At 36.8% G+C, this 14,817-nt stretch overlaps 1 protein-coding gene across 1 annotated transcript; it reads left to right on the top strand.

Annotated features, from left to right (window-relative positions):
• The first annotated feature begins 10,746 nt into the window (after nucleotides 1-10,746).
• LOC123896095 (zinc finger CCHC domain-containing protein 9-like) lies at nucleotides 10,747-11,739 on the top strand. Its single transcript, XM_045946535.1, has one exon. It carries the CDS (start codon nucleotides 10,747-10,749, stop codon nucleotides 11,737-11,739), a length of 993 nt encoding a protein of 330 aa, XP_045802491.1.
• The last annotated feature ends 3,078 nt before the right edge of the window (nucleotides 11,740-14,817 follow it).

The following is a 14,817-nucleotide window of genomic DNA, read 5'->3' as shown; positions in this document are numbered from 1 at the left end:
ACTATCTTACTTAAAACCACATCACCAAATAATTAAACACTTAAATAGTGAATAATAAATTTGGGTCGTTACACCCCTCACCCTGACAAGTCCATGAACGTCAAAAGGCATCGTTAAAGCCAGTGGATCAACAAGGAGGCTCGCCCACCCAAAGAGTCAATAGACTTTTCATTTCTAGTTGTACTTCCTTTCTTGCTAAGTATTTATTTGTTTCTTAATGATGTACTCTTGAATTGTGTTCTTAATAAAATTTGCATGCATGTTTTTGGAATCCATCTTTTCATATTCATTCTCTTCTTATGTTATCACTCGCTTTTCCATTTCACTTCTCGCATGTTAACAAACTTGGGATGAGGATGACGAAATAAAATAACTGAATTTGTTGATATATGCTTTTATTAGTAAGACCGAACTGATGATGTAAGGCATTGTTTCGCCTCCCCAAACACTGGAGATATAAGGAGATAATCCGTAGACAACCCCTTTGAGCCCGAAGTCGGTGTTCTTTCTATTTTTCTAAAAACCCACTAATCTAAACCAGGGGCAGGGTAGTCTTTCAATTAATTTGATGATGCATCATAATGCAAGAGACTTAGTACATCTAATCACTCCAATAAGAGGTTTAAGCAGGTCATTTTCCTCGTGCACATAGAGGAAACAATGAGAGTATAAACAAACAGTTGAAGTGGTAGTCACAACCTTCTCAAATCAAAAGTAAAATCTCACAAGAGCTGTTCCAAAAAAAAAAGCCCGCTAAGTAAATATGAATGAATGAAGAAAAATTGAAAAGAGACTTAGGCAAAAGTTAGGGCATCCTGATGGACCACATATTCAAAAGAAATGGTCCATGCAAAAGTAAGGGATTAAAAAAAAACAATGGAACAAGCTTGTGAAAAAAAAGTGATTGTCACCTCAAAAACTTCATCCGTGCTTCGATCATTGTATCTACCTCGGTCATCATAGCTACCAAAATTCTCTTGCCAACTGATTGCATCCATTGAGTTAATTGAATTTAGGAATGGAGGACATCAAAGGAGAACGGGCGGGATAAAATAAAATTTTGAGCCTTATAATCCTTTTTTCAAAAACCGTGAACCAGGCCACGTTATAACCCTCAAAAGAGCTAATTGAAGCTAGGTTAACTATGAAAGCATATACTCAGCAAAATTGTTGTTAAACAGACTCCTCATTTTTGTGAATCATTGCTAATCATTTTCTTTCTATCATGTTCCTTGTAACATTATCCGATTTCAAAAAACTTGCATGTGAGTTGCATTAAAATTACTTCTCAAAAGAAACAATTTCACTCACAAATCAATACTTAGCATTGAGGAAATTTCAACAAGGGTCTGATTAAAAGGGGAAAATCACCTAACAAGGGGCAAATCACCTAGGGGTCTTGCTAATCAAGAGTACATCCTTATAATCAAGGGGCAGATTATCCGAAAATCTTGTTGATTGAGGCCAAAATGTTTCTAAGGATGGATCAAACCTTCAAAGGTCTAATCAATCAAGGGCACATTTTTCAACATCAAGTATTGGGGGCAGTCTGGGTCAATGATTTAATCTGGGGCATGCCGTTCAAGGATTCAAATACCAGGGCAACATGTGTTTATCACCCCAGGGATGAAGAAGAGTCTTCGCTCACAGTTTGATGCAGCCAAAATACAAGGCCCAAAGAAAAGAGATGTAAAAAAAAATGCTCGCTAAGTCGAAAACTCAAAAGGGCGACTTAGGCAATAGAGAGCGTCCCGGTGGATCGAAAACCTGAAAAGGCGGTCCAGGCAAAAATTAGGGGCACCAAAAAAGGAAATATTCTCCCGGTGGACTGAAAACTCGAAAGAGCGGTCCAGGCAAAAGTTAGGGATGTTTTCAAAAAAATATATAAAGAGAAAAACAAAAAGGGCAAAATGAGCTACAACAGGGGAAATTCCTCTCCATACTTTCAAGCTGCTCAACTAAACTTGGTCGTGCATCAATAATTATTGAGTTCAACATGAGTGTCGGAGAATCATGCTAGCAAAGAAAAAAGAAAAAACCTTCTCAACCCATTCATTCCCCACCATGGGGAAACTTTTTAAAACATTCAAACCATAACCATGCATCTTACATCATTCATACTTGCATTACTCTAGAATCAAATCATGCATCATACTGCATCCATTATTTTTTATGAGTCTTGCATCAATCATGCTTAAATTTCTCTAGCATAAAACAATGCATCAAACTGCATCCATTAGGGCATATCTTAACATGTCATTCACACATCTAGCATCATACTTGCATTTCAAGACTTCCAAATTTTCCAATAAAGTGAAACCACTTTCACCTAGAAGCCCAATCTTCATTGGCAAACCAGAAGCCCAATCTTCATTGGCAAATCAAAAGTTCAATCTTCGTTGACAAATCAAAGCCAAATATCCATAAACATCAACTAAGCCCAACAACAATTGGCATCCCTAAAGCCTGGTCTTTGTCGGCATTTCATGCATCGATCACGCATTTCACATAACATACATTCATATCATGCATCAAAAGTGCATCAACAAAATACCTTGCATCCAAAAATCATGCACATATGGCATAAACAAGCATTTTGTGACCACTCAAGGGAGTCCAGTTAGTTCTTTGTCAAAAGTCCATTGCTACCATCAAGAGGGGTTCTTGTCCTAAGGTGACTCATTAGTGTAAGACCCGTAATTCCACAGTACCTTTTGCGTGAAGAAAATAAGTAATGGCTAAGGAATTTAGGGTTTTTGGTTAAGTGTTTTTGTGAGTATCGTCGCAATAATAGGATTTTTGCTGAGATGGAGTCTGTTTTGTGCTCGTGCGCTGGAAAGGCACAGACTTTTGGGTTGTAATCCTCTTTTATGTATGAGAAGGTTTATGCAAATTCAGAATGACGAGTTTTGGATTATTCTCGCTTTTGGAAAAACGAGTAGAAATTTTACCCGCTGACGTAAAATTTTACGGTTTCAGAATTCAGTAAAATTTTAGATGGAGGATTTATATATCTGCGCGAGTTAGGATATGACCTGGGAATATTTTTAAGAGTTAGGGAAGAAAATTACAGTCGCGGAAAAAGATTCGGCGATAAGTTTTGGAAATCGTTTACGGAGGACTTTTAGGTTTTAGATTTTCTGTCTGTGCAAGTTTGGTCCGTAACCGAAGCGTGACTCGTCTGTGAGGCGAAGACTTTTAGAACCATATGAGAATATCTAAAGTGGATGGGATTTGCTTGATCCAATGGTGAGGGTTTTTCATGGCTTTAGTTGCACTTTTGATCCAATGGCTAGGAATGACCAAGACCAATGTATAGTAAGGAGGTTTAGCTTCTTTGGGGACTTAGAAAAATCTGAATTTTTCCATTTCTCTTCCTCTCCAAACCGTGAAGCCATCCCCCATTTTCATATCTTCACCAAATTTTCATTTCATCATCAAATCCTTCCTTTTCAAGCTCTTTGGAACCTAGACTTGCTAAGGGAATCACTTCACTTAAGGTAACTAGTCTTCTCCTTTCTTTTGCTTGGTTAAAACTCATGATTCTAGGAATTTTTGGGTTATGTTCTTGAGAATTAGTTTTCTAGAAATTAGTTTTGGTTGTTTGTGGTTCTAGGGAAGTGTTTAGGAGTAGTTTATAAGCTTGTTTAAGCTTGGCACATGTTGATTTCCATGGTGATTAAAACTTTCATGAAATCTTTTGTTAGGGTTTGAAAAATTGATTTGAATTGCTCATAACTTTAAAAATTTGTGTTGTGCTTTTATTTTTGGTGTTGTTTATGAGCTTAGTAGAGAAATGGATGTTAGATTATGGCTTTAATTTTGTGAAACAAGGAAAAATAATTTTGAGTGTGTTCTTGAGGATTTTATGAACATATTTTTAGAAACTTTTGTTTTGATGCTCAAAGTGGTTTGGTTGATCAATTCCATGGCCATGTGAACTAATAGATGCTAGCTAGGACTTTGCATTGGAAAATTTTGAGTGTGGTCCTTATTTTCAAAACTTTTGGTCATGAGAAATTTCGGAAAAGTGTGGGAGAGGTTTCAAAATTTGTCAGGGCTTTGAGGGAGGCACAATAGTGGCCTAGGGCGAATTACCATGCAAAAATTTTTGGGAAAAAAATGGTTTTAGTGTTGTATGTGTGTTAAAGAACCTAAAATTGAATTTTCGAAATTTGAGGCTTTGCCCGGAAAATTTTTTGGGGCTTGGATTAGTAACTCGGGGGTATTATGGGATATTACCATGCCCTCGGAAGCGAAAAATTTTGAGCGGAAGGGCCACTTTGTTTTTCAAGGGCAGAACCTAGAGCTTGTGTGGGGGGGGAAAATTGTGAAATTTTTCTAAGTCCACAATTTTGTGAAAAATGAGCATGCTTTGATGAAATGATCATAGGTGGGTCAAAGTTTGATTATAGGATTGTATTTGGAAAGAAAAACTTGAAACTTGCGACGCAAGAAAAACTCGATTATTTTGTCGAGATATTTTCGTAAAATTTTTAGGTTGTTTTCAAGTGTTTTGGTAGTGTATGAAAGTGTCCTTTGAAGTTTAAAACCATAGAGAGCAATGGTATGCTTTGAAAATGAAAATTTGTGGGAGAATGCCTTGATTTCTCAATTCTGGACGAACTGTGCAGGGGCATTTTCGTCCATTTAAAATTGTTTCAGTTCCCTCAAAACTTAACCATTCGATCCGTCTTTTCGAGACGATGAATTTGGCGTATGGTTCGTCTCGATCGGACAAGAGTTGAATTAGTTATGGTCATTTTAGTTTGAAAACTATTTTGTCGAAAATGTGTTTGTTTTGTGAAAAATAGTGTATTTAACTTCGGGAATTTTTAATCACTATGGGGAGGACTCGAAAACACAATCCGAGAGTGTTAGGAAGTGCCTTAGACACCTCTAGACCTTTGTTGATAGGTTTAGTTTCGTTGAGATATTTTGGGAGAAACTTATGGATTGTACGCTGCTTATTTTAGGGCGCGCGAAAGTGTAGAATTGTTCGAAGTTGTTTGAAATTGGAGCTTGCCAAGGTAAGGGCACCTTCTTACTTCCGTATTAAATTCCGTCGATAGCGTAGTTGTATGCTTGTTGTTGTGAATGCTTTGTGTGTTTGTTTGTGCACTATTTGTGAGTGCTTGGCATGTTTGTATTATGTATTCTCGATATGAGTTCGTGATGAATACATGAGGTTACTTGTCTGACATAGTATTTGATGAAATATATGTGTTGACATGCTTGTTGGGAGATTACATATGATTGTGATAATATATGTATTGTTGTTGCATTGGTATAGATAAGGGTATCGTATGCTCATGCGTCCATGGTAAGAGGTGGTTGCGGGAGTGGACCCCGGGTTGTGATTGCGGGAGCGGATCCACCCAAATGTTTGAGGGATTTTACGAGGTGTGATTGCGGGAGTGGATCCACCTTAATCCTACGGGATTCTTGTTGAGTTCAATACGTGGTTGCGGGGGTGGGCCACGAGGTGTGATTGCGGGAGTGGATCCACCTTAATTTTTGCGGGGTTTTATTGAGTTCAATACTTGGTTGCGGGAGTGGACCATGAGGTGCGATTGCGGGAGTGAATCCACCTTAACCCTTCGTGGTTTTATTGATCCTCAGTACGTGGTTGCGGGAGTGGACCATGGGGTGTGATTGCGGGAGTGGATCCACCTTAAATCCTTCGAGATTTTATTGATTAACTTTTTAGTAGGAACATGGTTGCGGGAGTGGACCATGGGGTGTGATTGCGGGAGTGGATCCACCTTAATCCTTATGGATTGTATTAATTTTTGTACGAGTGTTTGGGTGTGTGAGACCAGTGGCGGTCGTCGCATTTGTTGTGTTAGAGGTTAGCGAGACCAGTGGGGGTTGTCGCATTCATTGCATTAGAGGTTTGCATTAGGCTTTTATGCTTTGGTTTATATGAGCCCGTTGGTGGGAATGTCTATGTGTTTAAAGAGCTTTCTCCGTTAGTATTTGTTTGTTTGGTATTTGTATATGTGTTTCCAGTTGGTGACCCTTGCTTTGTCTGTCGATTGTGGTGAACGGGTTACCCCCTAGGCGATGATTTTCCTTCTGAGACTGTGGGTCGTGTGGACGGCGAGGACTTTGTGGATTATGCCGGAGAGTAGATGTTAGCACTTGTTAGGCTACATTTTGGTTAGGCTTAGGGCCTAGTTTGTATTTTGGATGACTGTATGTCTTATACATTTATACTCAGACATGTTTAGTGCCTTTTGGCCTTGTGATATATTCGGTTCATAACTCGTATCTTTTGGTTGATGAACTTAATGTATCCGCCGTATGTAAATTATTCAGGTACACACTTTGCTTCGAGGAAGCCCTGTAATATAATGTGTTGATGTTATATTTATTTTCTATTGAATGACGAATTGCCGAGATAGCTGCGGGCGTTCACGCGCGCCATTTTATTTAAGCGTGTTGTTTTAAAAAATAAAAAATAATACCCCTTTTTATGCTTTGAAAAACGGGGTGTTACAATTAGTTTCCCTAGTAAACAAACAATCAATCAATCCTAGTCTCGTTCATACACCAATGACATTATACCCTTGTTCGGTTCTTACACCAATGAAAGCTACCCCTGTCTGGTTCATACACTGACAACAATCAATCCTTATCCGGTTCATACACCGATGACATCATACCCTTGTTTGGTTCATACACCGGTGAGCATGAAAATTTACCATTGTCTGGTTCATACCCCTACGACAATATATCCTTGTTCGGTTCATACACTGACGATAGTCAACCTTTGCCCGGCTCATACGCGTATGGAAATTCCAGGGGCCCATCTTCCAAGTCTTATCAAGTTTCAATCTTTGTTGGCAAACTAAAGCTCAATCTTCATTGGCTACCAATCTTCGTTGGTAATCCAAAGCCCAGTCTTCGCTGGCAATTCTTAAAACCAATCTTCGTTGGTAATCAAAATCCAGTCTTCGCTGGCATTTTCCAAAACCAATCTTCATTGGTAATCCAAAGTCCAGTCTTCGCTGGCAAATCCTAAAACCAATCTTAGTTGGTAATCCAAAGCCCAGTCTTTGTTGGCAATTCTTAAAACCAATCTTCATTGGTAATCAAAGTCCAATCTTCGCTGGCATTTTCCAGAACTAATCTTCGTCAAGAACCAATCTTCGTTGGTGATCAAAAGTCCAGTCTTCATTGGCATTTTCCAAAACCAAAAGTCCGATCTTATGCGGCAAACAAATCAAGTTTGATCTTATACAGCAAATCAAAAGTTCGATCATATATGGCAAACCAGAGTCCTACCCAATTTGATGTTTAAGAGTTCCATCCTAATTTGGCGTTTCCAGAGTCCTACCCAATTCGAGAGTTGCGGAATCCTACCCTATGTCAAATTTTAGAGTTCTACCCTATTTAGCATTTTCAGAGTTCCATCCTTATTCAGTTTTTCCAGAGTCCCATCCATATTTGAAATTTTCGGAGTCCCACACTATTTGGTTTTTTTGGAGGCCCACACTATTTAGTTTTTTCGGAGGCCCACACTATTTGGTTTTTTCGGAGTCCCATCCATATTTGAAATTTTCGGAGGCCCACACAATTTGGTTTTTATCGGAGTCCCATCCATATTTGAAATTTTCGGAGGCCCACACAATTTGGTTTTTTCGGAGTCCCACACTATTTGGTTTTTTTCAGAGTCCCATCCATATTTGAAATTTTCGGAGTCCCATCCTATTTGATATTTTCGGAGGCCTGCACTATTTGGTTTTTTTTCAGAGTCCCACACTAGCTATTTGGTTTTTTTCGGAGTCTCATCCATATTTGAAATTTTCGGAGTCCCATCCTATTTGATATTATCGGAGTCCCACACTATTTGGTTTTTTCGAAGTCCCACACTATTTGTTTTTTTTCTTTTTTCAGAGTCCCATCCTTATTTGAAATTTTCGGAGTCTCATCCTATTTGGTTTTTTTCGGAGGCCCATACTATTTGGTTTTTTCGGAGTCTCATCCTTATTTGAAATTTTCGGAGTCTTACCCTATTTAGTATTTTCAGAGTCCTATCCTTATTCGATATTTTCGGAGTTCCATCCTATTTGATATTTTCAGAGTCTCACACTATTAGGTTTTGTTTCGGAGTCCCATCCTCGCTGGCAGTTCAGAGGCCCATCTAATTGACAGATAATTTGGAGTTCTATCTTTGCAGGTAATTTATAGTCACATCCTTTCTGGTAATAAGAGTCCTATCCCCGTTTGTCTGGAAATTTAGAGGTCCATCTCCATTGAAGAATAATTTAGAGTCCCATTTTCGGCGGTATTTTAAAAGTTCTGTAACGCCCCGACTTTTAGAATTATTCGTTTATTTAGAATTTAGTTAATCCTTGTCTATTTTGTTAGGAATTAATGGTTTAGATGTGTTTGCGTGATTATCTAATTATTTTAGCATGTTAAATAATTAGTTGACGGAAATTTGAAGTACATAAGTAGGAAAATAAATGATTTAGAAGTAGTTAGAGAAATTGGGCCTTGTAGCATGCATTGGGAGGTAATAAAATAATAATAAATATTAAATAATAAAACAAAATCCTTATAACTTGGAGACATAAAATAACCTAGTTTTTTTTTATAAATAGGCTAAAGTAGTGACAAATTAGGATTGCCCACTATTTTACCGAAACAGAAAAATAAAATAGAGAAGAAAAGAGAGGATTCACGAGAGAAAGAAAGAGGAGAAAAACCACGGAGATCACTACTAGACAGGTAAGGGGTTTGTTCAACTCACTTAGGGAATTGTAGATTTATAGTTTTATGAATGCGGTCGTCTTATTATTAATTGCTAGTGTTATTGTTGTTGTGTTGTTGTTGCTACTATGCGTATTGGTTGCTTTCCAATCACCATATGATATTGTTGCTCTTGTGTGTTGTGTTTGAAAAATCGCGTCCTATGTGCTGTTAAGTTTGAATGAGTTGCCAATAAGGGTGTTGTCATTTTTATAGAAAGGAAAAGAAAAGGAAGAAAACTTTAAACACCACAATTTTAGTAAACTAAGATTTTGTGTTACTAACATACAAGCCACTGTTCCCATGATGATTTGGGTGTCTAAACTAGTTTATAGAAGTAACTAGGATAATCTTGGGTTGGACTTTGAACGTCCATATAAGAGGTTGTTGTTCAATTTTAAAGATAGCTTGGACCCTCTTTTTACATGCGATTCAATTGCCGAATTTTAAAAATAATTATAGGTATCTCTTTAAAATCGAACGATGATCAAAACGATATATAGAACGTTGAATATCGTTGAGAAACGAGAGAGAAATAACCGGGTCGGATTCCGGGTCGAACGACCCGTTTTACAGCAAATCGGGTGAAGAAGCAGGTGAACAGTGTCACTTCCCTTCGCCCAGTCGCAGCCCCGGAGAGTGGTGGCGCGTGAGCCCTTTAGGGGACTCCAATTGTTTTATTTCTTTTTACAGTAAAATAGTAAATAATTTTACGCAAATTTTGGTACCACTTTGATAATTGTTGGACACTCGTAGCTATTTTTAATTAATTATTTAGAGTAAAAATGTGATTAAAAATATTATAATTTCGTGAAAATTTCCCAAAAAAATTATGTACAGTATTTTGAATATTTAGAAACCTTTAGTGTGATTCACTCTCTCTGGTACCTAGATTTGAAATTATTTCATAATTGTTGTCTATTAAATTGAGTTAATTTTCTAACTAAAATTGCAAATCAGTTTTTAATTAAATTACTTGAGTCGGGGCTGTTTCGGGTATTGGTCGGTCGCTGTTAAAAAGAGTAAACTAATTAGTTTGACTAATATTGGACTATCGTTGGTGTTGTCTTAAATCGTTGTTCGTTATTAGTAGTAGTGTCGTTTTAGTCATGTTGTTGTAGTTGGTTATTAATAAGTGTTGAGCTATATTATTAATAACGATGTTGAATTATAATATTATAATGATTATAATGTTGTTGAAGTATCATTATTATTATTATTATTATTATTATTATTACTATTATTATTATGAGGTAGTCATGAGGTAGTAAAGATATCAAAATGATGTCGTATATATTATTATTATTATTATGAGGTAGTCATGAGGTAGCAAAGATGTCATAATGATATCGAATTATATATTTATAATGGTGTAGTAATGATGTAGCAATGAAGTTGATGAATCGTTGGTAGCGCGTGTGTATTAGCTTGTTGAGTTGTGGTATCTAAGAGTTGTGTTGTGTGAGTATTCAGTCGTCCAAAAGGATAATATGTTGCTTGTTGTTACTATGTGTTTGGCTACGTCTTATATTACTATAGAATTCAGTTAATTGTGTGACGTTGTTACTCACCCCTTTTCTGGTTCGCCCCTACGATGTGCAATCGTAGGTTTTTCAGGTAAACAATGATGCTTAGCTGAGAGTCCGGAGATGGCATTAGGAGTTGTCTTCCTTTTGCGTTTTCAATAATTGAGTCGCTCTGCTAGGGAGTCCTATGGGGGAACTCTAAATTTTATTTTAGTTGATTTATTGCTTTACGAATTTTTAAATTGAACCGTGGTGTTTACCTTAGTAATTTGAATCTTTCGGACAAATTAGTTTTGTTTATGAGTTTGTTTCCGCTGCATTTTTATTAAAGATACATTTTACAAATAAAATTAAAGGGTAAAAATTAAGGGTGTTACAACTTGGTATCAGAGCAGGTCGGTCCAATCGGACCAAGTCGTATCATTTCTAACTTTTGATTTTCAGGGTTTTGTGTGGAGAAATGGCCGGACGTAATGACCTTGCTATTGCAAACGCGTTGAACAATATTGCCCAGGCCTTTGGGAATATTCAGGGTAATGCGGAGGAAGAGAGGCTGGATAGATTTTTGAAGAATAACCCTCCCACGTTCAAAGGGATGTATGATCCTGAGGGTGCACAGGATTGGCTTCAGGAGATTGAAAGAATATTCAGGGCTATGGCGTCGACAGACGCACAGAGGGTGACATTGGCAACCCATATGTTGAAGGGGGAGGCTGACCGCTGGTGGGGCAACGCGCGACAGAGAATGCAAGCGGCAGGCATCCTAATCACTTGGGCCGGGTTCAAAGGGGCCTTCTTGGAAAAGTACTTCCCTGCTGATGTTCAGAGCAAGAAAGAGATGGAATTCTTGGGGCTGAGCCAAGGTACTATGTCGGTGGCCGAATATGCTGCCAAATTTGAAGACCTGATAAGATATTGTCCCCACTACAACAATGTTGAGAACGAGAGGTCGAAGTGCGTCAAATTCGAGAATGGCTTGCAACCAGAGATCAAGGCAGGTATTGGATATCAAGAGCTCCGTCAGTTTGCTACCTTGGTCAATAAGAGTCGGATCTATGAAGAAGATAACAAAGCTAAGAGCAACCACTACAAGGCCTTGAGCGACAAGAAGAATGCGGGCCAGAATCGCAGCAAACCATATGACAAGCCGAAAGTAGATCAGGAAGGTAAGCAGAAGACTACTGATGGGCATGACACAAGTGGGGGAGGCCGTTGCTATAGGTGTGGCGAGACAGGACACAAGATCGCCGAGTGCAAGGCGGAGAATCTGAAATGTTATAAATGTGGAAAGCCGGGACATTTTGCAAATGAGTGTAAAAATCCCGTGATTTGTTTTAATTGTTCAGAGCCAGGCCATATTAGTACTGAGTGTGACAAACCATGGAGGACACGAGATGCTACTCCGGTGAAAGGGAAGGTGTTCGCCTTGTGGGGCTCAGAGCCAGATGCATGAGGTAACTAATTTTCGAGGACGAAAATTCTATAAGTGGGGGAGAGTTGTAACGCCCCGACTTTTAGAATTATTCGTTTATTTAGAATTTAGTTAATCCTTGTCTATTTTGTTAGGAATTAATGGTTTAGATGTGTTTGCGTGATTATCTAATTATTTTAGCATGTTAAATAATTAGTTGACGGAAATTTGAAGTACATAAGTAGGAAAATAAATGATTTAGAAGTAGTTAGAGAAATTGGGCCTTGTAGCATGCATTGGGAGGTAATAAAATAATAATAAATATTAAATAATAAAACAAAATCCTTATAACTTGGAGACATAAAATAACCTAGTTTTTTTTTATAAATAGGCTAAAGTAGTGACAAATTAGGATTGCCCACTATTTTACCGAAACAGAAAAATAAAATAGAGAAGAAAAGAGAGGATTCACGAGAGAAAGAAAGAGGAGAAAAACCACGGAGATCACTACTAGACAGGTAAGGGGTTTGTTCAACTCACTTAGGGAATTGTAGATTTATAGTTTTATGAATGCGGTCGTCTTATTATTAATTGCTAGTGTTATTGTTGTTGTGTTGTTGTTGCTACTATGCGTATTGGTTGCTTTCCAATCACCATATGATATTGTTGCTCTTGTGTGTTGTGTTTGAAAAATCGCGTCCTATGTGCTGTTAAGTTTGAATGAGTTGCCAATAAGGGTGTTGTCATTTTTATAGAAAGGAAAAGAAAAGGAAGAAAACTTTAAACACCACAATTTTAGTAAACTAAGATTTTGTGTTACTAACATACAAGCCACTGTTCCCATGATGATTTGGGTGTCTAAACTAGTTTATAGAAGTAACTAGGATAATCTTGGGTTGGACTTTGAACGTCCATATAAGAGGTTGTTGTTCAATTTTAAAGATAGCTTGGACCCTCTTTTTACATGCGATTCAATTGCCGAATTTTAAAAATAATTATAGGTATCTCTTTAAAATCGAACGATGATCAAAACGATATATAGAACGTTGAATATCGTTGAGAAACGAGAGAGAAATAACCGGGTCGGATTCCGGGTCGAACGACCCGTTTTACAGCAAATCGGGTGAAGAAGCAGGTGAACAGTGTCACTTCCCTTCGCCCAGTCGCAGCCCCGGAGAGTGGTGGCGCGTGAGCCCTTTAGGGGACTCCAATTGTTTTATTTCTTTTTACAGTAAAATAGTAAATAATTTTACGCAAATTTTGGTACCACTTTGATAATTGTTGGACACTCGTAGCTATTTTTAATTAATTATTTAGAGTAAAAATGTGATTAAAAATATTATAATTTCGTGAAAATTTCCCAAAAAAATTATGTACAGTATTTTGAATATTTAGAAACCTTTAGTGTGATTCACTCTCTCTGGTACCTAGATTTGAAATTATTTCATAATTGTTGTCTATTAAATTGAGTTAATTTTCTAACTAAAATTGCAAATCAGTTTTTAATTAAATTACTTGAGTCGGGGCTGTTTCGGGTATTGGTCGGTCGCTGTTAAAAAGAGTAAACTAATTAGTTTGACTAATATTGGACTATCGTTGGTGTTGTCTTAAATCGTTGTTCGTTATTAGTAGCAGTGTCGTTTTAGTCATGTTGTTGTAGTTGGTTATTAATAAGTGTTGAGCTATATTATTAATAACGATGTTGAATTATAATATTATAATGATTATAATGTTGTTGAAGTATCATTATTATTATTATTATTATTATTATTATTATTATTATTACTATTATTATTATGAGGTAGTCATGAGGTAGTAAAGATATCAAAATGATGTCGTATATATTATTATTATTATTATGAGGTAGTCATGAGGTAGCAAAGATGTCATAATGATATCGAATTATATATTTATAATGGTGTAGTAATGATGTAGCAATGAAGTTGATGAATCGTTGGTAGCGCGTGTGTATTAGCTTGTTGAGTTGTGGTATCTAAGAGTTGTGTTGTGTGAGTATTCAGTCGTCCAAAAGGATAATATGTTGCTTGTTGTTACTATGTGTTTGGCTACGTCTTATATTACTATAGAATTCAGTTAATTGTGTGACGTTGTTACTCACCCCTTTTCTGGTTCGCCCCTACGATGTGCAATCGTAGGTTTTTCAGGTAAACAATGATGCTTAGCTGAGAGTCCGGAGATGGCATTAGGAGTTGTCTTCCTTTTGCGTTTTCAATAATTGAGTCGCTCTGCTAGGGAGTCCTATGGGGGAACTCTAAATTTTATTTTAGTTGATTTATTGCTTTACGAATTTTTAAATTGAACCGTGGTGTTTACCTTAGTAATTTGAATCTTTCGGACAAATTAGTTTTGTTTATGAGTTTGTTTCCGCTGCATTTTTATTAAAGATACATTTTACAAATAAAATTAAAGGGTAAAAATTAAGGGTGTTACAAGTTCCATATGTACTGGTAATCTAGAGTACCATCCTCGTACACAACTTACCTCCATGGACAAAATTTGGGTCCTTTTGTATTTAATTATCTTTCACCATGAGTACATGAAGACTGTCGTCAGCCATGACTTCGAGTGAAAAATAATTAAATAGGGGCAGCTGTAGTACCCTAAATTTTGCCCACTCTTTTTGTCATATAAGGTTTTGTGTCGCAATTTTTTTTAAAATATGTGAATTAGCTGATTTGGTAGTGAAAAGAGTGTTCAAAGAGTTTCAAGCATGAGGTTGCGTGTTCGAGTTCCACTAATGTCTTTTTTATAAATATTTCATTTTTGTTTAAAGTTTTTTTGATAATTTTCTTGAAAAAATCCAAAAAAAAAGTTTAATATTTATTTTCTTTTGTTACTATCATTATTAAAAAAAAAATCAAAACATAAGGATGACAACAGCTGAGTACGCGTATTAATCCATCAAGAAAGGAAAATTCAAATTTCACTCATAAACAACATTGAATCACATTAGTTGAAGATGAGAACAAATCAAACCAAAAAGGAAAACATTGAATCACATTAGTTGAAGATGAGAACAAATCAAACCAAAAAGGAAAATTTTCATTCCTTCATGATTCACATTCAAGTCATAATTTCATTCCAGAATTAAAAAAACAA

This window comes from Trifolium pratense, linkage group LG7 (assembly GCF_020283565.1).
Source record: "Trifolium pratense cultivar HEN17-A07 linkage group LG7, ARS_RC_1.1, whole genome shotgun sequence".
In the NCBI taxonomy this organism is placed as follows: Eukaryota; Viridiplantae; Streptophyta; class Magnoliopsida; order Fabales; family Fabaceae; genus Trifolium; species Trifolium pratense.
This window is presented reverse-complemented; position numbering and strand designations above follow the sequence as displayed.

Coding starts and splice junctions, on each gene's coding strand:
- LOC123896095 (XM_045946535.1), top strand. CDS start 10,747: ATGGCCGGACGTAATGACCTTGCTATTGCAAACGCGTTGAACAATATT.